The sequence below is a fragment of the Equus asinus genome, chromosome 8 (genome assembly GCF_041296235.1).
Source record: "Equus asinus isolate D_3611 breed Donkey chromosome 8, EquAss-T2T_v2, whole genome shotgun sequence".
NCBI classification, from domain to species: Eukaryota; Metazoa; Chordata; class Mammalia; order Perissodactyla; family Equidae; genus Equus; species Equus asinus.
The window spans coordinates 22,925,071-22,946,318 of NC_091797.1; the positions used below are offsets into that span (position 1 = coordinate 22,925,071).

Genomic DNA, 21,248 nt, shown 5'->3' on the forward strand with positions numbered 1-21,248 from the left:
AGGGGAATCACAGTCTAGCTGAGGAGACAAACGCGTGAAGTGATGATTACAGTCTCTTTGGGATAAGGAAACAGTTGAAGTGTGCACATACTAAATAACAGGACTGTGTGGTGGATAATTGCGTAAAGGCACCCAAGGGAAAAGTACTAAGTAGCCGTACAGATAGGATTATGTGCAAGACCGGGGCCTCCACATTTAGGGTGTGTGCTGCTTAAAGATCAAGCAGGGAGAGCCTGTAGCCAGGGTCTCTTTCTGGAGCAAGAATAGTTCTGTAGAAACAAGACAGCTTAGCAGACCAGAGTGGGGCAGCTGGCTTCTCCTTACCCTGTGTGAGGAATGGGTCATCCTAAACCAGTTAGCACACACTCCAGCTCCTTGGAGACTAGTGGTGGTGACTCTGGCATGGGTTGGGTAGGACGGGGGCCCTATTATGACTGTTCAGTAATTGCTCATTTGCTTCAGTTTCTTCAGTACCCCTTCCCTGTTGACCAGTGATCTCTGTTTTCTGTATTCAGACAGCATCGATGGCAGCAGTGTGACAGTCACCCCAGGGCCTGGAGAGCAGACGGTTGACATTGAACCGTAAGGAAAAGCCAGTTGTTCTTTTTGTGTGCATGTGAGGAAGCTTGGCCCTGAGCTAACGTCTGTGCCCATCTTCCTCTATTTTGTATGTGGAACACCGCCACAGCATGGCTTGATGAGCAGTGTGTAGGTCCGCGCCCCGGATCCTGAATCCCAGGCCGCTGAAGCAGAGCACACCAACTTAACCACTGCGCCACTGGGCCAGCCCCAATTATTCTTTAGAACAGAAGCCTCTGCTGAGGAAAGGGATGAGGAGCTTTGAGAAGTGTAGTTAGTGCTTCTGGAGTCAGAGTGGCCCCTGAGGGAGAAGTTGTAGAAATTGTAGGATTGTGATATTTTTCAAGTACTGTTGTTTTTCTACAATTGCCAGTGTTTCAAGGCCTTTACCAAAGACTAAATACATAGTAAAAGGAGGAAGCCCTGTATTCAGAGAACCTAGTGTCCCCATCTCTGGCTCCATGGACCAGTTCGATTGTGGCTACATGCTTTCACGTTCTCAGTAACACTGAGGCATCTCTCTCATGGTTCACAGTTCTCGACAAGACTCCTTCCAAATGCCCTTGCTTCCCCCATGCCTAAAATTCTTGGCCAGTCCTTCAAATGGGCTTGTTGAGTACTTGAGTTATGGGTGGGCGATGGGGAGATATAATGGAAGAGAAAGGTGGTTATTTTCATGGATGAGCACAGAAAAGGCCAGATGGTAGAGTGCTGAGTAGACTGAGTCAGGAATGAGAAAACCTGAGTTCTAGGGCCACTTTGTTATTTGATCTTGATCAAGCTAACCTTTCTAGGCTTCAGCTAACTCATCTATTGAATGGGAGTAGTTATCACTGCTTTGCTTACAGCACAGGTCTCTGTGAGGTTCAAATGGGATAATTTATGGGAAAGTGGTCTGAAAGGGATAAAAAATGAAATAAGCACTTTACATTTGTCCCATTTTTCCTGGTTAAAAAGGGCCATCGGCCATATTCTGGGAGCTGTTCCCTTGGAATTAGCACCCCCTCTCTCAGTTATAGGGAGCTATGAAGCCCCAGGCAGACTTCTCCATTGTTCCCCACAGCATCTCTCCCCAGTTTTAAAGCTGTTCCTTATCCCAGTGAAAAGGCCGTTGCTGGAATCTTAGGATCACGCTGTGAGGAAATGGTCCATGCTGCATTCTTCTTGCAGAAGGAACTGGTTTCCTTCTTTTTCAAGTTCCTGACAGTTGCTCTTGGCCTCCAGTTGAAGACTACACTGTTGTTTTTCTTCTTGTCATTAAAGACGCATCAACATTGGCTTGAGATTCCAAGCAGAGATCCCAGAACTCCAGGATGTCTCTGCCCTGGCCCAGGACACACACAAGGCCACCCTGGTATGGAAGCCCTGGCCAGAGCTAGAAAACCACGACCTCCAGCAAAGAGGTATTGGCGCAGGGGAAGAACTGGGTGGGGAAGCCTTGACGCTCACGCTAGGACCCCTGGTTCCAGGATTGCCGTGTTTTTCTATGATGCTGGGCTCTCTCTGATACAGTGGCTTCTCCTTGTTCCCAACAGTGGAGAATCTCCTGAATTTGTGCTGTTCAAGTGCATTGCCAGGTGGAGGGACCAATTCTGAATTTGCTTTGCACTCTCTCTTTGAGGCCAAAGGTGATGTGATGGTAAGGAACCATGAAAAGTAGGCTTCACAACCGCCTCTTCATGTCAGAATTCTGAAACTGTTTTCCCAGGTTTCTGTGTTGTCCCATGTACCATACAAACAATTCATAAGATGATGACCAAGCCATAGACCTCATGTTCCTTATCTCAATGAGAAGGTCAGGATTTAAAAGCCTGCAGGAAAACCTCCAGTTGGACTTCCGTTTGCACATCCGTTCCTAAGTAATAATTATGGGCACATCTGTCTTGGGAAATTAGAATTTCTCTTCAGCAGTCCTATATTTCACATCATAAAACTGGCCTCCAGGGGTGGAGGTAGAATTCTTTCTTACTGTAGAAGTCAGCCAATGTTTGATGTTCTTAGAACCGTTTTCTCCCTTAACCAAAATGAAGTGTTTGCTGTGTACAAGCTGGTGTCATGCTTCCACCTTTGACACAGTCCTTTGGTCAAACCAGAACTTTGGTGCCATTTTGCCAGAATCAGAGCTGACCATTTGCCTCCTGCACCTGGGCTGTTAACAAGATTACTCAGTCATTAACCTCAGTTTCCCCTTTAGTAAATACATGATTCTTGTACCAGATCTAGCTTCTTCCTTTTTGATTTTATGAAAATGTGAATGTAAACAAATGTCCCAATACTACCTTCTCATGAAAATCTTTGTACTTTTCAAGAACTTTTAACGTTCACACAAGTCACCTGCAGAATCTTGTTAAAATGCAGGTTCTTATTCAGTGGTTCTGGAGGTGGGGCCCAAGGTTCTGCATTTCTGGCCGGCTTCCGGGGGATGTTCATGTTGCTGGTCTGTGGACCACACCTGGAGTAGCAAGATTCTAGACCTTGTTCTGCCCCTGAACCATCCACTGCTCAACTCTGCCTGCAGCATTTTTTTCAAAATCAACAAGGCTAAAGAAGGCAGATTTGAAAGGGTTTCTTTAGCTAGGCTCTCTGGGAGGACAATGTGTAGTATGGTTATTACTAATACAGCTGTTTGTGTTCAATTATAATGAAACATATGACTTTTCTGCAGAAACAGTTACATATCACCCACTCATTTCCTTGAAGTCCTTCCCTGGAGACCCAGCCTCCATTCAGAGGAGGCCCCACCATCTCTCTGAGGCCGAGGCCCTCACCAAGGAAGGAGTGGGGTCTCAGACATGACTAGCTGGCTGTTCTCCTGAGCTGGGGGGAGGGTTAGAACGGCAAACCCTGCTAGGTGCTGACCAGAAAGGAAACCCCAAGTAGTTTTCCCTCTGGTTTTCCTTCCAGCACCCGCAGCTCCAGGCTCTGCAGTGCTGGACCCTTTTTCCCCGTTAGGTAGATGGTCTTCCTAGGACACACAGACTCATTCCTGACTCTCACCTTTTTTCTCCCATGGGTCTGCAGGTTGCTCTGGAAATGCTGCTGCTGCGGAAGCCAGTCAGGTTAAAATGTCATCCTTTAGCAAATTACCACTATGCCGGTAGGTCACCAGGAGCCCTGGGCCCCATTGCTACCTGAGAGCAGGCTGTTTGCATGTTTGGTTGAGTCGATTTTTAATAATACATGGCACTGCTTCTGTCCTAATTGCTACTTGTGACCTCAAGGCCTTTGGGGCATAACTGAGGGGGCAGTTGAGTCTCTTGGTGGGGCAGCGTTGAGCTGTGCGAGCTCCTGCCCCTCATGGGTGTGCCAAGAGCTGGGCGAGAGTGGCCAGTGCCTGCGTGTGTGGCAGTGAGACGGGTGCATCAGGGGAAAGGGCCACAGTACCACAGGGTACGGCACAGAGGCAACGACACTCAGCAGCCGCCTGGCTTTGGAATCAGTAGACCTGGGTTCAGATCTTGCCCCTTGGCCCTCTCCAGCCTTGGTTTCCTCCCCTGTAAAATGGGCTCATACTCCATCCCTTTGTGAAGATTAGAGATAGTATATGTAGCCCAATGCCTGGTATGTCCTAGAGGCTGTTGTTACTCATTTATTAAACAATTACTTATTGAGCACTTACTATGTCCAAGAAACTGTGCTAAGCATGAAGATGGAAGAGTGACTATGACAGACATAGACAGACAGAGTCCTGCCTCATTCAGCTTGGAGTCTGAGGAGGAGGCAGTTATTAAAAAACAGATCACACTAATGCTAGGAAAAGACATACATTTACCCATATACATATATATTTGCATATGCATATATTTACATGTATATTTACATATGAGTGTGTCTTATGAGGGTGTGGATTAACGTGATATCACCAATAAGGAGGAAGGAGAAACCACGTTTGAGAGCTGAATGGAAGAGAGAGGGAAACAGGTTGGGGAGCCTGAGGTGACAAATGAAGTTGAAGCCAACATTTTTATTTCCATTCACTGGTAAACCAGTCCATTCTGAGGGTCTCCACCATCTTGCCTGGGTTTTCTATTTCAGAGGGGGCTACAACCTGCAGTGCCCCTTGATTGTTAATCATTTGAAGGTTTCTTTGGCACCTTGAGCAGACACTCCCTAGGTAGGTGCTAAATACTTTAGTGGGCCTGGGAACCTAGTAATGCCTTTTCCAAGTCCTTGGTCCAGGCAGCCCGATATGGCCTAAGGTGAGGGCTGCTCTAAAAATACTGGAGCATTCTCAGTGGGCTCCCTGTCCACACCACCGTTTGCCCCAGTTAATGTGCTCCTGCCATGAGTCAGCCTTCCTGCCCGTCATCACAGGATGAAAGGGCCTCAGAAGCCACTCATCCGAGCACAGTGAGCCCAGGATGTCTGCCTGTGGGTCGCGCTTAGCACACAGGCCACTACTGGAACTAGGCAAACCCAAAAAGGACACATGAGATCAGAAATCCATCATTTAACCAGTGGCCTGAAGGAGCTGGTTTCTTAACTTGTCTCCATCATTTCCTGCTTGCGTCTGCCCCAAGTGTGTGTAGAAAGATGTGGGAGCGCTCCCTAATCTGCCATGGCAACGATTCAGTCCTCTCTTAATTCCCAGTATCATCTGCTGCCCATTAAACCCCGACAAGCTGTCCAAGCCTGTCTCATGCTTTCCATAGTAAGAGGGACAGTTGGTTGACAAGAAGGAGCTTCCCAACCATCTGCTGTGGCTGCCCTCGGCCCTTGGGGTGACTGGGGTGGCCGGCATCTCTGGGCTGGTCAGCTCCAGCTGTGAGCAGCCTCATCTGGGACCCAGGTCCCCTCCAGTTCTTCCCAGTGTGCCAAGCAAGTATTATTTTTTTATATGTGTCATGACATAAAAAAGGGTGGAAAGCTATGGACTACAAGCCACGCCTGCCCCAAACAAAATAAAACAAAAACACTAAAATAGTACCAAGAACTTTGAAATTAAAGGGCCCTAAACTCTGCTAAAACTAATTGATCTTTTGTGGTTGGGGGTTCCTAGCTAATCCTTTGCCTATCCCCTGCCCCCTTATCCCACAGGCAGACCAGGAGCACTCCTGCTTCCTGGAATTATTTCCATCCTTAGGGGCAAGAGAGGTGGAACAGAGGTGTGAAGAGTTGGTCTCCCGCTAGCTGTGTGTCCCCAAGAAAAGGGTGCTCACCTGTCTTCCAGTCATTTGCTTTCTCCAGGAAGTGATCACAGACTGGGCCCTAGAGAATCTTCTAGAATTATGCATGAAAAGAGCAGAGGTCGCTGATCTCTAAAGTCTGACCTGACTCCATCCCTTTAGCAGTTCCCTTCCAAGCCACAGGGGAGGTCACAGACTCTACCCCCATCACATGCCCCAGATACCAGCCACCAGCCCCCCTTGTTTGGTTCTAGAGTGTCAGTGAATCCTATCCCCATGACCCCCTCCTGCCTTGGCCTTTGTGCCAAGCCCCGTTGGGTTGCTCTCCAGTAGGACTCTCTGTCGGCTCAGGTCAGCCTCACTGGGACACTATCCTCTGGATCTCCTTTGGCTTCCAGCTCTGCGGCTGTGGCCAGTGTCACCTCACCCGGACTCCCGGCCCTGGAATTGCACTCCAGGCATCTAGAGAGAGAGAAGAGGTGAGACCTCCCAGGCCTGTCTGTGCCCTGGAGGAAGGCAGAAAGACTGGTCTCTGCGAAGGAGGCTGCAAGTCAGGGGGAGTCAGACAGAGACACAGCCCTGGTAAAATCGCTTCCCTTCCTTCACTCACGACCTTCCCTTTCCCACTCCATCCCAAGCAACGCAGTAAAAAAGGAGAAAGTGCCCGATGCTGGGACCCAGGAGACACACCGTGTGGGTAGGCAGCTCACCCAGATCTGGGGGCTGCTTGCCAAGGCCAGAGGAGCCCTGTTAAGATCCTCGGAGGAAGATGCTGTTGCAGTGGCCCCCGGCGCTCTTTAATCCACACCAAGGTGCCCGGTCCAGCCCTCCCTAAGCACCCTCCACCCCTGTGTGGGTACCAGTTGTTTGCAGTTGCTCCCAGCTAGCAGTTGGATTGGGTGGGGAAGGCTGGAGCTTGGGGGAGTCAGGCTGAGGAGGACGCCTGGTTGTGATTATATGGCTTGCGGCATCCTTGGATTTTCCATTGAACTGGTCATTCCTGCAGATGGGTGTGGAGTGGAGGGGTGTCCCAACTGGCCCTGAGCGTCTTGTCGAGGGTTCAACAGAGGCTACTGTCAGCTCCCACCACGGCCCAAGCGCTCACTGGGTCCTGACCCTGACCTGACTCCGGAGACGGGGGAGACCTGGAGGAAATACCCACTCGGTTGGGAGAAGCCTGGTCTCTATCTTGGAAGCTGCCCCAGTTTGATGAGGAGACGGAATTACATTCTCAAGAGAATACTTTGCAGGAGGCACAGCTGTGATGTCATTTTCCAGGCATTCTTAGCCCGTGTCTCTAGCTGGATAATGGTCCCCAGAAGGGCAGGAACTGAGTTGATACTTACTCTCTTGCTTTGCCTGACACTGAACTTGTAAAGAAAAGGGTTAGTGGACAAGCTCGAGTTCTCGATTCAGATGGAGGCCTCCCTTCCTTTTGCCTCTGGAGGGATTTTGGTATCCCCTGCTTCACAACCTGCACCCCTAAAAAAATTACTCATCCTTCACCCACCGTGGAAAACCTTGCACGGAAATGAAGATCTCTTGTCACAACAGTCCCCCTTTTTCTACAGTGAACGTGCCTTTCTTGTGTGACGCAGTGACAACAGCCTCAATTAAGGGTTTTCAAATCTTGAAAGGAAGACAAAAAGGCCTTCTTTCAAAGAGACTGTGCCCAAACTTTCTCTCCCCCTTCCACCTCTCTTTTTCATTGCCTGGGTTCACTGTAGACGGCCCCCAGTTCAGGCACAGTCCAGAGCCTGTTTCCCAGCAACCACAGCTCAGAACATTTTTCCTCTGGATACTGTTCCAGCACCAGCTTCCTCCAGTTAATTAGGCTCTTTGTAATTAGCCTTAATCGTCTTGTTAGGGGCTCCTGCTGATAATAGCCCGATAGCCAGGAATCCCCAGGTAGAGCAAATGAGTGCTGGGGAACGTCAGCCCACTAACCCTGCGTGCGTGCTTGGTGGACAGCAGGGATCCTGGAGAGGAAGGGAGGGCAGAGCAAAGGGGAGAGCTTGAGCAAGTCCCCTGCCTCGGTTTTGCATTTTGTCCTGGACTTTGTCCAAGACACAGAATCCAAGAAGGGCTGGCTTGGAACCTTGTCTAAGAATGAGGAACGTGCTCCCGTCAGACAGGGACTCTAGGGAAGAGAGACACCTGAGCCTTCCCTTGACTGGATTGCAGAAGGACTTCAGAGGCCGGAGGAGGAGACTGTGGAGGTTACAAGCAGCCAGCAGTAAGGCTGCGGGATTATACATGCACAGAACGGAGAACGTTGGCAGGGACAGTGGAGCTTCGCGAGGCCACTAAGGCATACGTCAGCACAGGACGGTGTGCGTCCCAGAGCTGTGGGCTGACTTGGAATCTGCTCTCCAAGTGGCCAGTTAAGATCCAAAACATTCACTGTGCACCTACCTAGGACCAAATGCTGTCAGTCACAGAAGAGGAAACTGAGACTGAGAGAAGTTAAGTAAATTTGCCTGGGGCCAAAGGAGTCAGTGGCAGAACCAGGTTTGCAGCCTGTGGTCTCCTAACGGAAGTCACCCCTTTCATCACAGCAGAGTGACCTTACTAGGTAGGGAGAGCATGTTCAGGTGTTTCCAGGTTTTGGCCTGGGAATTCAGTCCAGGAGGCCAGAAGGGGATTCTCGGCCCCATGGGCAATCCTGTGATCAGGATGCGGTGAAGATGGAGCCCGCTCTGGTGTGAGCGTGAGAACAGATTTGTTTTTCTGGCCCTGCGCCTGCCTCTTGCTTCATGGATGCCCTTGTTGGACAGACACACACACACAGTGCTATCATTTTCACCAAAGCACAGACCCTAGGACCACGTAGAGGAGCCATCTCTCGCTCTCTGAGCACATGCTCCCTGCCCTACAGCCCTCGGAGTGGGAGAGTGGCTCAGAGAGAAAAGTGAGAGAGTGCAGCCCACTTGCAATCCAGGGCTGGTGGTGCAGAATGACCAGCCTGGGATCAGGATCAGGAACACACCGAAGACCCCATCACAGAGCAGCAGCCCTAAAAACCACCGAGGAGTCGGCAGGGGGAAGATCTCCTTTCCCCATGAGGCTTGGGAATCCCCCACAACAGATGGTCCAGGAACCTACTTTACCTTCTATGGGGTTGCAACTGGCAAGCCATTTGGGAACATGCTTCTCAAAAGTAGAAGACCTGGGACTCTCACACTGCTGTTGGGCCAGTAATAAGGTGATGAGCCTGGCGTGAGGTGGAAGAAAGTATGTCCACTGTAGAGACTGGGTCCTGGCCTGAGAAGGCTGCATGGCCCTGTTAGGGTCTCACCAGATCTTGGAGCTGCACTCTAACTCAGGAAATGGATGGTCTGGCTGAGGGAGGAAAGGATTCTCATTGATCTAGTTGGGGGTTTTCATCAGCAAAATGTCACCTTTTCCCCCATATGAGATGCAACCCAGAGCTGCACAGGCTCCGGATTTGCAGCAGGACAGAACATAAACCTCCTTATAAGCTTGTCCAGGGACTCAGGTGATGTGACATGTCCCCAGTGTGATAGAAGCACCTTTATCTTCCTGATCTCTCTTATCTCTCTGCTATTTTGGTGGATACCTAAAAGGAACCATGACAGCTGTTTGGTCATTCAACTAAATTGTTGGTTAATCCTTTCTGTCTTTCTCTTCCTGCCTCTGCTCCTGGGTAAGGGGAGCATATGGGAGCTGGGACCCCAAGGCATTGAATGTTGGACAGAATTTGAGGAATGGTGATGGAACCGCTCCAGAACCCCAAATCTCACCAACCTCCTTTGCTCACGTCCGCTCCAGCCAAGCTTCTCCAAACTCCCAGCCCCTCTTCTCCTCCCTTCGTGGTGGTTTGCAGAGCCAGAGATGTCCCAGCCTTCAGAACATGTGAAAGATGCTTCCTTCTGCTAAGGATTAATCAGAAAGCTGCTTTCCTTCCAGAAGTAAAGAGAGAACTTGCAAACCAGAGAAATGGGCTGATGGCCCTGCTTCTTAGAGTTTGAACTGGCCCAGCCTTGGAGAGCATATTCTGAGTCTGGAACCAGAGCTCTTGACTTGAGGACCCATCAAGGAGTCATACAGAGAAGATGTTTATTTCAGAAATCTGCGTTTACATCACTGAGTCACATATTCTCTCAAGGATCCCAGGATCTCCACCCCTTGCCTGCCCAGAGTGGTTTCACCTGATTCGCTGACTGTGCCTCCCTCCAAGGGAAGAAGCGATTAGATTTCCCGTACTTCAGCCCCATCAATCAACCCTGGAAAAATGGAAACCTTGGGCTTGTCCTGGCTGGGAGGAAAAATACTGTGGTTTTGGGGATTACAGCTCTGGGAGGCAGAGGAATGTCAAAGGCCCAGCCATGTACTATCCAAAGAATCAGAGATCTGGAGAACTGAACAAACCAGAACAAAGAGGCCATTTTCTGCAGACCAGCCACAGTGGTTGCACCTTCCCTGGAGTCCCCAGAATTAGGACTCCCCTTAGAAACAGGCCTTATTTCTTCCCTCAAACAGGCAGGTACCATGCTCTAGGATCATCTGCACATCCTGCTTTCTCTTTTATGGAGGAAAGAAACGTGAATATCGAGTTCAGCCAGCAAGGCAGGTGCACCAGCCTGGCACCGCGGGGCCTCTTCCTCGTTAGTCTGCGGATCTGGCAGGAGCTGGTCCCAGTCGCCTCTGCAGCCTCCTCTGCTGTCCGTCTGCTGGAACCCTGTAGTTGAACCATACTGGATTACTGCTCAGTCCTTGAACACCTCCATTTCCTCATCTGTAAAATGAGTACCAGAAATACCAATCTCACAGGGTTACTGGTAGAACCAAATGGCTAATATCTGTGAAGTACTTAGAACCTGGCACATAGTAAACACTTATAAACGTTAGCTTTTTTTCCCCCAGAACAGCGTCTTGCATGTCATAAACATCTAATAAATATCTGTTGAGTGGATGAATAAATGAATGAAATGCATCTTCTCACTGCTTGCCTCTTTGCACAGGCCGCTTTTTCTCCTCAGAATTACCTCCCTCCTCCTCCTTGTCTGACTTGCTTCTGTGTCCTTTAAAAATCAACTCCGGGGGCAGGCCCGGTGCTGTAGTGGTTAAGTTCTCATGCTCTGCCTTGGCAGCGCCGGGGTTCACAGGTTCGGATCCTGGATGTGGACCTACACACCACTCATCGAGTCATGCTGTGGCGGCATCCCACGTACAAAAAAATAGAGGAAGAGGGGCTGGCCCCGTGGCTGAGTGGTTAAGTTCGCGTGCTCTGCTGCAGGCGGCCCAGTGTTTCGTTGGTTCGAATCCTGGGTGCGGACATGGCACTGCTCATCAAGCCACGCTGAGGCAGCGTCCCACATGCCACAACTAGAAGGACCCACAACAAAGAATATACAACTATGTACCGGGGGGCTTTGGGGAGAAAAAGGAAAAAAATAAAATCTTAAAAAAAAAAAATAGAGGAAGATTGGCAAGATGTTAGCTCAGGGCCAATCTTCCTCACCAAAAAAAACAAAACAAAACAAACAAAAAGAACGAAAACTCTCAGGTGTTTTCTCTACGTGGACGCCTTCCCAGTTGCCCTGGCACTAACCTGAGTGTAGTGTTCCTCCTTTGTGCCCCATTGACACTTGACCTCTACCTTCCATCATTGCATTCGTCACTTTGAACGCATCTTGATGGTGGAGGCTGCTGAATCCACTACATTTTGAGGAGCACTTGCTCTGTGAACATCATAATTACATAAAGACTGGAGCTGAAATTTGTTGAGCTCTCACAATTTTCCAGTTACTAACGTAGACATATTTTGTGCGTTACCTTCTTTAACCTTCACAAAATTCCTTAGAGGTGGGGACAGTTAGAATTATTCTCATTTGTAGGTAACAAAGCTGAGTCTTAGGTTCAGTAACTTGCCAAGGTGAAGGCCATAGCTGAGATTTGAACCCAGGCTTCAGGGCTGCTAACCATTATACAACACTGCCTTTTTGTTCAAACAGAAGTTTGATGTGTATTATACCATTTGCTCAGCAGTCGTATTTTGTAACTTAACTAAGTGAACCAGCAGCTAAAAGTGGGAAGAACTGTGAGCTGTTCTCATGAGGTTTGTCTTTTCTTGTAGGTTCAGACAAGTGGACCTCCCTAGAAAGAAAGCTGTTTAATAAAGCACTAGCCACTTACAGCAAAGACTTTATTTTTGTACAGAAGATGGTAAGCATGCTCATTGCTCACTTGAAATTGAACTTGGAAATGGCATACCTGCAGATACATATAAATATGTGGTCAGCGGTTTAATGCTCTCACAGAAAGCGTGTCTTCCCCCCTCGCTGGTGAAGGATGGTATCTGACATCGGGAGGGCACGGCCCTGACGTCAGGGATGTGGGGAGGAGGACATAAATTATTTGGACATGGCAGTGGTGGGAGTTATTTTTATCTTAATAAAAATGTGTAATTTATGCATTCTATCAGAATAAATAGATCTGGGGCTTCTAGTTCACAATTTATATAATTTATTTCCTGTATATTTGACAGATCTGTCATGTTTCTGACAGAGCTTTTTTCTGGGAAATTGGAGAAGGGAGGATATGTGCCCTCCTCCTAGCCAGTTGCAGAGTTTTGGTGTTGGACCCCTAATCATAGTGACAGTACTAATGAAAATAATACTTTACATTTACAGCATTTCACGGCAAAACAGAACTCTTTCACCTAGATGAGATGGCACTTTATATAGCAGATAATAAACTTCATAGGCCTTAATTGGCTGAGAGGTGGTTTAGGCTGAAAGTTAAACTGATTCTCAACAAACCGATGATTTGTTTAGCCATTATTGTGTCATTAAGGTCATTAAGATGTTCGGGTCCACAGAGAACAGGCTCACAGGTGACAGCACCCACTGGCTGCAGGCTGGGCCCATGATCCCCAGTGGTATACTTGGTGTATGTCTCTGGTCCTTAGTCCAGGGCCTCAATGGATGAGAATCGGAATAGGTGGGCTTCTTCTCCGACTTGCCTCTGTTTCCAGATCTGTATCTACTCCTGCCTTGCCCTGCTTAGAGGCCCACATGTTCTTTGCTGCCTCATCTGCCCAGCAGCTCCCATGCTCTGGTTTTTCTTGTCGCCTTCCCCCAGGGCCCACCTGTCCTAGGCCTCGTTCCTTGAAGGCCCCAGACCTTGTTCACTGACGATGGACTCATGTGTCCTGTTTGCCAGGCAATACAAGTTTTTAAACAAGGTTCTCTGGGACACTATGCTCACTCCCAGGAGATTCTAGTGTAGAAATTCAAGACGTCAGGTGGATATGATGGGGGAAACTTCGGGGAGACAGGACTTACGGTGATGCCCTTCTCATCTCACCACGTAGGTGGCTGTGCTCCCACCCCCAAGGGTACAGCCAGCCTTTTATCTGCTTTCAGGAAACCCACATTATTGAACCCTACCTTGAGCTTAGAGATATATGAACTAAACAAAGGAATTTTTTCTCTTTAAAATACATTTACCTTTGCCCTGTCGGGAGAGAACAGGGAAGGGCTTGTTTCCTGCAAAAACAAGGCTCGTCACACCTTTGCCTTATATTCCTGTTCGACTAAGGAACATTTTTCATAAATAGATTTTCAAGGTCAACAAGTCAGAGTGCCAAACGCATTCAAGCGCATTAAATGAAAAAGCACACTGCTTTATGGGTTAAAAAGTGAATGAGCTCTCTCTGGACTGACAAGAAAAAAATCTTCAGGCTGTATTATAAAAAAATCAAGTTGAAAAACTGTGTGTGTGCATATATATATATACATATATATGTATATATATAGTGTGCTACCTTTGTGAGAAAAAATGGTGAAGAGGAGTATATTTTCGTGTTTGTTGGTATATGTGTAAAGAATTCTGGAATGATAAGGAATTAGTAAGAGAAGCTAGCTGTGTTGCTGGGGTGGGGAGAGAGAACTGAATGGATGGAGAACAGGCATGGGAAGGAGACTTTTCATTCCATATATATGGTGGGGTTTTTTTATTGAACTGCCTAAACCTATTACCTATTACAAAATCAAATTTTCACAAAAGCTTGCTGCCTTGCACACTGCCCACTGCTGGAGCTGATCTTGAGATGGCTTTCCCGGCAGGTGAAGTCTAAGACGGTGGCTCAGTGTGTGGAGTACTACTACACGTGGAAGAAAATTATGCGGTTGGGGCGGAGGCACCGGACACGCCTTGCGGAAATCATCGACGATTGTGTGGTGAGTGCAGCAGATCGGTCGCGGCTTATGCTGGCCCCTCTCCTACCCCACAGCCAGGTCAGTAAGTGGCTGGTATTTGGTTTGGCTTTGCTGCCCAGGCGGCTGGCTGCAGTGAGTGAGTGATGGGCAGGATTCAGACCCTGACTTCCTGCTATGGAGAGGCAGGGGGAAGGCAGCTTCCGGTTTGACCTGTGGCTCAGTGTTCAGTTGAGGAGATGAGGGTTGGCTTGCGTTCCAAGGCAAGTAGGAGCCAGAGGAGTTAAACCAGGGTGGCCCCAGTCTTCACGTGGTTGATTTATAATGGGTGCCTTGGTCCCCTGGGATACCCCTCCCTGATCCTTCCGTGTCACAGATGCCACTGACCAGAGAACATAACCTGCCTCAGAAAGATGAAGGACTTTACCACGGCTTCCATAAAGCATGGCCCAGGAGGAGCTTTGCCCTCTGGGTAGTGGCAGGAACCCTCGATTAGTGAGAAACTGGTTAGCAGTGTGTACATAGTTCTCAGCCTTACGTCACCATTTATCCCTGACATCAATTTCCTTCGTTAGCACACAGTCCAGAATTGTCTGCCTATTTAGAGTAAGTACGTACTAAAGATCGACATCTTCTCCGAACCCCTCACCTGTGGCTTTGGTAATTACTACCACTCTGTCCTTGTGGTTAAGTCCCTTCTTTGCATCCACAGCCAGGAGAAATCTCCTTTTCACATTCTGTGGAAGACATCACCTACCATGTTTGCGTTTGTGAAAATTACATGTCTTATAACAGGTTACTGAACTCCAGTCTGTCACCATCAGAGAAAATGTTTGGAATTCATGAGTGTTGTGGATATTTTTAATTAGATTTTCATTCCCAGTTGTCCCCCAGTTACAAGCGTTAGCACATATGTGGGTCATTTTCTTTAACAGACACTTACATAGTATTTCTGCATGCCAGGCTTTGTGCTGGGCACTTTACAAATAGTGGCTCATTTAATCACACTAATTCTGTGAGGTAGGAAACTGAGGCACGGAGCCTAAGTAACTTAGCCATGGTCAAATGACTGTGAGTATGTTGTCTGATCTTGATTCGTTTGTGTAATGCTTAAGAGCAGTCAAATGCACAATTCTCTTAGAGAAGTGTGAAAACACTTAATGCTCCAAAGCCTGTGTTCCTAAGAATTGATCCCACCTATGAAATATACACACATATGTAAATTTATATTTGGACCAAGATATCAGAAAAAAATAGACATGTGTGGAATAGGATGGTATTCCCATTCTTTCGATCAGAGATGGCAGTGTTCTATGGTCAGGGTTTCCTGTGACCAGGTCTTTTGTTTGACTGGTTGAAGTAGTGATGTTTTGTCTCTGCGTAGCCTTTTCTCATTTGTGGCCTAATGTTTAAAAAAGTACTGTGGCCTCTTCTGGTTCAGGCAGCTAAGAGCAATTGAGTTCCCACAATGTAAACAGCAATATGTATGTAGTGCCATGGGTGACCCGGAACTAGCCTCTGCCCCATCCCTGGGAGCATATATTCTAGTTGGGAAGATGTGGCATACACAAGTGGAAAGTTTACTGTGAACCCCAAGAGTGTTTAAAAGCAGTGTGAGATGAGAACCAGAAAGTCTTAAATATGGCCTTAAGGACTCTCTCTCATCCAACTCCACCATTCCACAGGCAGAAGGTTGAGGCCCAGAGAGGGGAAGAGGTTTGCTCAAGGTCACACAGAGCAGTGCTTTCCATATGAGTAGAATAGACAGTAAACAAAGAAACACAGAGAATCCTGGCCTTGAAGACCTAGGACCTGGTTCCAGGCTTGCTGACCTATAAAATGGGCAGATGGTTTAGATGATTTGGAAAGTCTCTTCAAATTCTGGAATGTTCTGGGCTCTGTCAGAGTCATGTTTTGGAAGAGGGCAGAATCAGAGAATGTGGTTTCCTGAGGCAAATTGATGTCCCTTCGGCTTGGGTGTGACTAAGTGCCTAGGACAGTGTCTGCATGATACGGGCACTCAATAAAGTCACTCTGGGAATCACCCTGGGTCACAGCAACTATTCCTCTCTGAACTCACTGGAGGGAGACAAGGTGAACAAGGGGATTCTGAGCAGAGGAGTGCTGCTGAGGAAGATGTTACCAGACAAAGAGAGGCGCCATCTTGGGCCAACCAGGCTTTGAAGGTGGGTGGAAAGGCCCAGGCCAGCATGCAGCCTCAGAAAGGATTAAGATGGTGCCCAAGGGGCCACACCTTCTTGGGTTTGTTCCCCAGGAGCAAGTATTAGGCTGGGTCAAAAGCATCCACACCCTCCTGACCTGAGCTTGGGGAGAACAAAAGCCTATGTGCAGAGATGACTCAGGCCCACAAAAACAAGAAAATCTTGATTTCAGGCCAGCATGGTAGCTCACAGCTCCTTTTTGGGCACTGCGAAGGCATAGTCAGCCTTCTGAGGATAGTTTGCCAAGTAGAGACGAAAAATTGGGACCATGCTAGGACGGGGGAAGATGCAGAAGGCACGGTCCTAGGACAGAGGTCCTCCTCTTTGTCCTCTGGGACACCTGGGATAGCTCTCCTGGTCTTGTGTTCTCAGTGTTTTGTTAAAGGGACCGGTGACCATTTCCCCCCATATGGAACATGCTTAGGTAGCTCAGGGACTTTTGTGGGGAGACAGGGGCAAAAAGGAGAGTTTGTGAGGAATGACTACTCTTCAGGTAGCCAGAAGGTCAGCAGAGCATAACTCTAACCCAGCAGGGTAGTTTGACTTCTGACCTGAGGCCGTCACAGGCCCTTCACCCTTAGGGACAGAAGAAGGGGGACCAAGGTGGGCTCTGTTAAGGAGGTGGGAGGAAAGTGTGCTGACCACGCCTTCCTGTCTCCTGCCAATGCACATGTTCCCATTCCGGGCAAATCTGTGGGTCTGGCTGTGACCCATCTTCAGCACAATTTAGGAAACCAACTTCCAAGTCAGTTAACTGCCTTTGGAAGGGCTCCGAGAGCAAAGTTCACTCGTGGTCTTCCCACCTAAGTTACTTCTAGCATCATCGGGGGCTTGGGAAGCATCCTCTTGCCCCTTGATATTTAAAGGCAGCTGGCCAATGGTTTTGAGAGGCTTAGGATCTCTGTATTTGAGATGAAAACCTAAACCACGTGCAGATGGATAAATGTGCGCCTGTGCACATCTGCTACAGGACCAAGGGGTGAAGGAGGCTGAGGTTTGGAATCAGATAGTCCGGGTTTTAAATTTCAGTTCAACTTCTTTACCAGCTACATGACTTTAGGAAAACGAGTTCTCTGGCCAACTTCCCTATTTGTTTAAAAAAGAAAAATTTGTAGAGTTGTGAATGCTAGAAATGTTTGTGTGTGTCTCTGTGTGTGTTTAGTGCCTGATTCATAGCAGGTATTCAGTATGTCATCACTGTCATCATCATTAGTGACTATAACACTCAAATTTGTGTCTTTGAGTAAATTTTGGTTGAGCATTTATATTTTAACTTACACATTTCTCATACTGTGAATTCTATTTGCATGCCTGAGAAATAAAAATATCCTCCTCCTCAAGGAACTCTGATTGTGGACTCTCCCTGCCCTGCGTCTGCCCACTTTCTACCAATTTTGAAATATTGCTGAATGTTTCATTTCACAATCCATCGTAAAATGGCCAACTTGTTGATACAAAGTTCTACATGTTGGGATTTTTGCCCTCCTATCTTTGTATCTCTTAGTCACTTTGGTGAGCCATGTGGCTTGATTATAAATCATTTTGTGGACATGTGGAGATTGCCAGTTGAAATAAAACCAATCTAAATTCCTGAGACATATATTATCACAGTACAGTTTAATTTAATCTGTAATTTTGTGGCTATATAGAATGTTTCTTCTAAGAGTTTTCAAGCCAAAAAATGACATTATGAGAAAGTTGTAATTACAAGAGTTATACCATGAAACAAATGCCATTGTCACTTAAAGTTATTATGTGATTTGTTTTAAATGCCAAGCTATAGGCTATGCTCTGCCCAGTAAACTGGTATTTGGGATCACCAGGTCCCAGTTCTGTAAGGAATAGAGTGAACCCTTGGAGTCTGACATAATATGGTTTTACCTGAAACTCTGAGATTGGAAGATGGTGGTTTCCTCCAAGAATAAGAAGGTTGAAGTGAAATCAACCTCTATGTTCTACACTAGTCAGAAACCTACAGCTTATAGTATCATAAATCACTCTATAAAATGTGTTAGACCTATGTCTGTATTAATTGAAGTCTTTCAGCAAATGTAATCGTTACTAGTTAACCCAGTGAAAACTGGAACCATTTCTTAAATACACCCTGTTACAATATCATCTCATTTAATGCATGTATATATATTATTAACTATGGACAAGATTGATCCAATGAGTGGAGTGTTCAATGCCCCCATATTCACTGGCGTTGTCTTTCTACCCCACCTCCAATCCAAACTGGAGAGAGAAAGCTTGTGGTTTCTGTATCCCAGGGTACTATTCCACTCAGAAATCTTTATTCTTCTTGGAAATTCTCACTTCTGGGTTTTAAGAATCGTAGGCTCACCCAGATGAGCTGTCTGGGGTAAACCAGACTGGAGCCCATGTGCTTTAAGCTGTGGGTGTGCAGAGAGAGCCTGGCAGAGAAAGATGACCTGTCAGGTTAGAGGCGGCTGGACATGCCTTTCGTTTCCTCGTTTGTAAAATGAAACGACTGTTTACAGCCTATTCCATGACATAGTAAATGTGAGAGTGCTTCATAAACTGTAAAGTGCTGGAAGCTGAAATGAGGTTGATGTAGCATAGAATTCCCTTTCCCTCGTCCTCAGGCCTTTCTGGGACTGGAGGAGCCAGCATCCCTCTCCCCACAGTGAGGATGGAGAGAGCAGAATAAGGTACTTAAACCAGAGCTAGAGTGAGAGCGTCCTGGATCCCTGCGCTCCATCCCAACCCACTGTGGGTACCGACTCCAAGCTGCTCCCGTAACTGACCGTTGTGTTAGCCTCGAGGAAGGCGGGGGCTTTCTGCTTAATTCTCCGCCTGGGTGCTGTTCTGAAGTAGAGGGAGGGCACACAGTAGCAGAGAGAATAATTAATCGTAGAAAATATTTTTCTTGTTCTATTTCATAGGCCTCTGGAGGGCATCTGTCTAAGCCCGTGTTCAGAGACACCCTCCCCCAAAAATAAATGCGTTATAAATAAAAGTGAATATCCCCTTCCATTTTCTCTCCTTTTCAAAGTCATTGTGGTTCACTCTTCCATTCTGTTTCTGACAAGAGCAGAGCAGGAGCACATCGGAACACAGTGTGGCACAGGCTTTCCACGGGCCTTGGGTCAAATCAGATATCTTGGGTGTTTCGCATGGAAGTGAGTTATAAAGCCTATAAAACAAATTATGATAGGTCTTTAGTCTCTCTCCATAGGGTGTCCACAGTATTGCTTGAAAACCCTTGAAAAACACTTGAAAACCCTCTGTACTGCTCTGGGGAGACAGCTGCACACAAGGGGGCAGCCTGCGGGAGTTTTAGTCAGGTTCCAGGTCTGCTCATCTCCAGCAAGGGGGAGAAACTCTGCAGACAGAAATCTCTCCTCCCGGCCGTAGCATCTTTTTACATAAGTCATGGGGGAACCCAAAGTGGGGCCAAGGGACTTCCTTGACCTCAGAATTCCAAGCATCCAGTGACCAACAATATAGAGACTGTATTCCTCCCCACCAGGCTCTGTCAGCCGTTCCTTATGCAGAAAGAAAGCAGTGCAGCCCCAGCCTCCAGCCCCTCTCTCCTCTCCTGGCCTGTGGGTTCTGATCATCACTAAAAATGCCATTTGGGGATTTCCCCCTTTTTGCTTTTATTGCCTTAACACCAGACGAGTGAAGAAGAAGAAGAGTTAGAGGAGGAGGACCCAGAAGAAGATAGGAAATCCACAAGAGAAGACGAGAGCGAAGTGCCAAGGTCCCCAGAGCCGCCGCCAGGCCCCATCCTGGCTCCCACAGAGGGGCCGCCCCTGCAGGCCCTTGGCCAGCCCTCGGGCTCCTTCATCTGTGAAATGCCCAACTGCGGGGCTGTAAGTGTCTCCGCGTCCTCGGGGATCTGGGACTAGCGAGGGCCATATGGGCCGTATGGCTGTGCCCGGCTTTAAGAGACGATGCGTTTGGGAAAGGGTGCCTGCCCTTTGAGCGGTGAAAGTTTGTCAGAAGGACTTCCACATTGCCTTGGTTTTCCTTCTTTCACTCCGTTTCCTGATTCATCTGGCCAGCAGATGTTTCTGGAGTGAATGTGTGGTCCGTGTCAAGCGCTGTGCTGCTCAGAGGACGCAGAGTAGGTCCCTGCCCTCTGGAAGTGTGTGGTTCAGAGCTCTTCAGCGGCGATGCCCGGGGCTCGCAGCGAGCCTTGACCTCCAGAACTTAGACTGCACATGTGGTGCCTCTCCACTCCCCTGGGCTGTGTGTCGCACCAGGTCGTGCCCTGTGAACGTGCATTTAAACGCACTGGGGGAGCCCCCAGGGAAGGATTGTCCTTTTATAACATAATTACGAAGATTTAGCCAAAGTTTATCTTTTACCCTTTGGAGAAAACAAAAAAGATTTCTTAAGCAAATTAATCATGTAAAGGGGCTGAAAGGGAGTCTGTGTAATTAACCTAGTACTTTTCAAGTACGTTAAAAGCCTCATTTAGCTAAAACAAAACAAATTCACCATTTGATCATTCTTAGCACTAAAGCGAAGGCCTTACAGAATCTGTACTGCCTCGTCTATGGCTCCCTGTGTATTTTAAAGGATATTTTTTTTAAGTTGTTAACTTTGGACTCTCGGTCCCCCGTTGGTCTCCCACTCGTCAGAGTTATTAAGCTTTTCCAAAATCAGGTTTCTTAAAGTCGGGCACGCCTATAGAGGCACGTTATACGGTATTACTCAAAAAATGAAAATGTTGCTCCTTTCACAAGAAGTCCGTTTTCCTCAAATTGGTGCTTATCTCTGCTTGTACATTATATGGAACAATACTGTTTTCCATAGTGTATTGAATGCTGCTTATTGAGTCTGTCACTTAGATGAAGAAAGCAGCAGTCTTTAAAATATTTAGATCCTAAAGCAGAAATTCACTTGATTTACATTTAAGGAAAAATGAATAAGTAAAAAAAAAAAAAGATGTACACATTTTGCATTAGCTTTGAAGAGCATAAGAAATTGCTATCTCGTTTCTGTCTTTGATGTTTAATGACCTGGACACTTCACTCCATCACTGCCCTTCTGTATAGAGTGCTTCCGTTCAGAGATGATTAAGATGTGACTTTAAGTGACAGTATTTCTGGGTGAATGGATGCTTCCTTGATTCATAGTTTTTGCGTACAGTAAATCCTTTACTG

The 21,248-nt window shown here is 47.4% G+C and overlaps 1 protein-coding gene across 23 annotated transcripts in view; it reads left to right on the plus strand.

Annotated features, from left to right (window-relative positions):
* TRERF1 (transcriptional regulating factor 1) overlaps positions 1–21,248 on the plus strand; it is a 195,017-nt gene that overhangs the window by 165,495 nt on the left and 8,274 nt on the right. For 21 of the 23 annotated variants that reach the window (XM_070514938.1, XM_044776677.2, XM_070514941.1 and 18 more), the window contains 7 exons: positions 516–582; positions 1,843–1,982; positions 2,115–2,218; positions 3,601–3,676; positions 11,806–11,894; positions 13,799–13,912; positions 19,752–19,949. In XM_070514938.1, the coding sequence (XP_070371039.1) occupies positions 516–582; positions 1,843–1,982; positions 2,115–2,218; positions 3,601–3,676; positions 11,806–11,894; positions 13,799–13,912; positions 19,752–19,949 (788 nt within the window). The remainder of the gene's footprint in view (positions 1–515; positions 583–1,842; positions 1,983–2,114; positions 2,219–3,600; positions 3,677–11,805; positions 11,895–13,798; positions 13,913–19,751; positions 19,950–21,248) is intronic. The other 2 variants (XM_044776691.2, XM_070514944.1) reach the window with 1 other exon arrangement.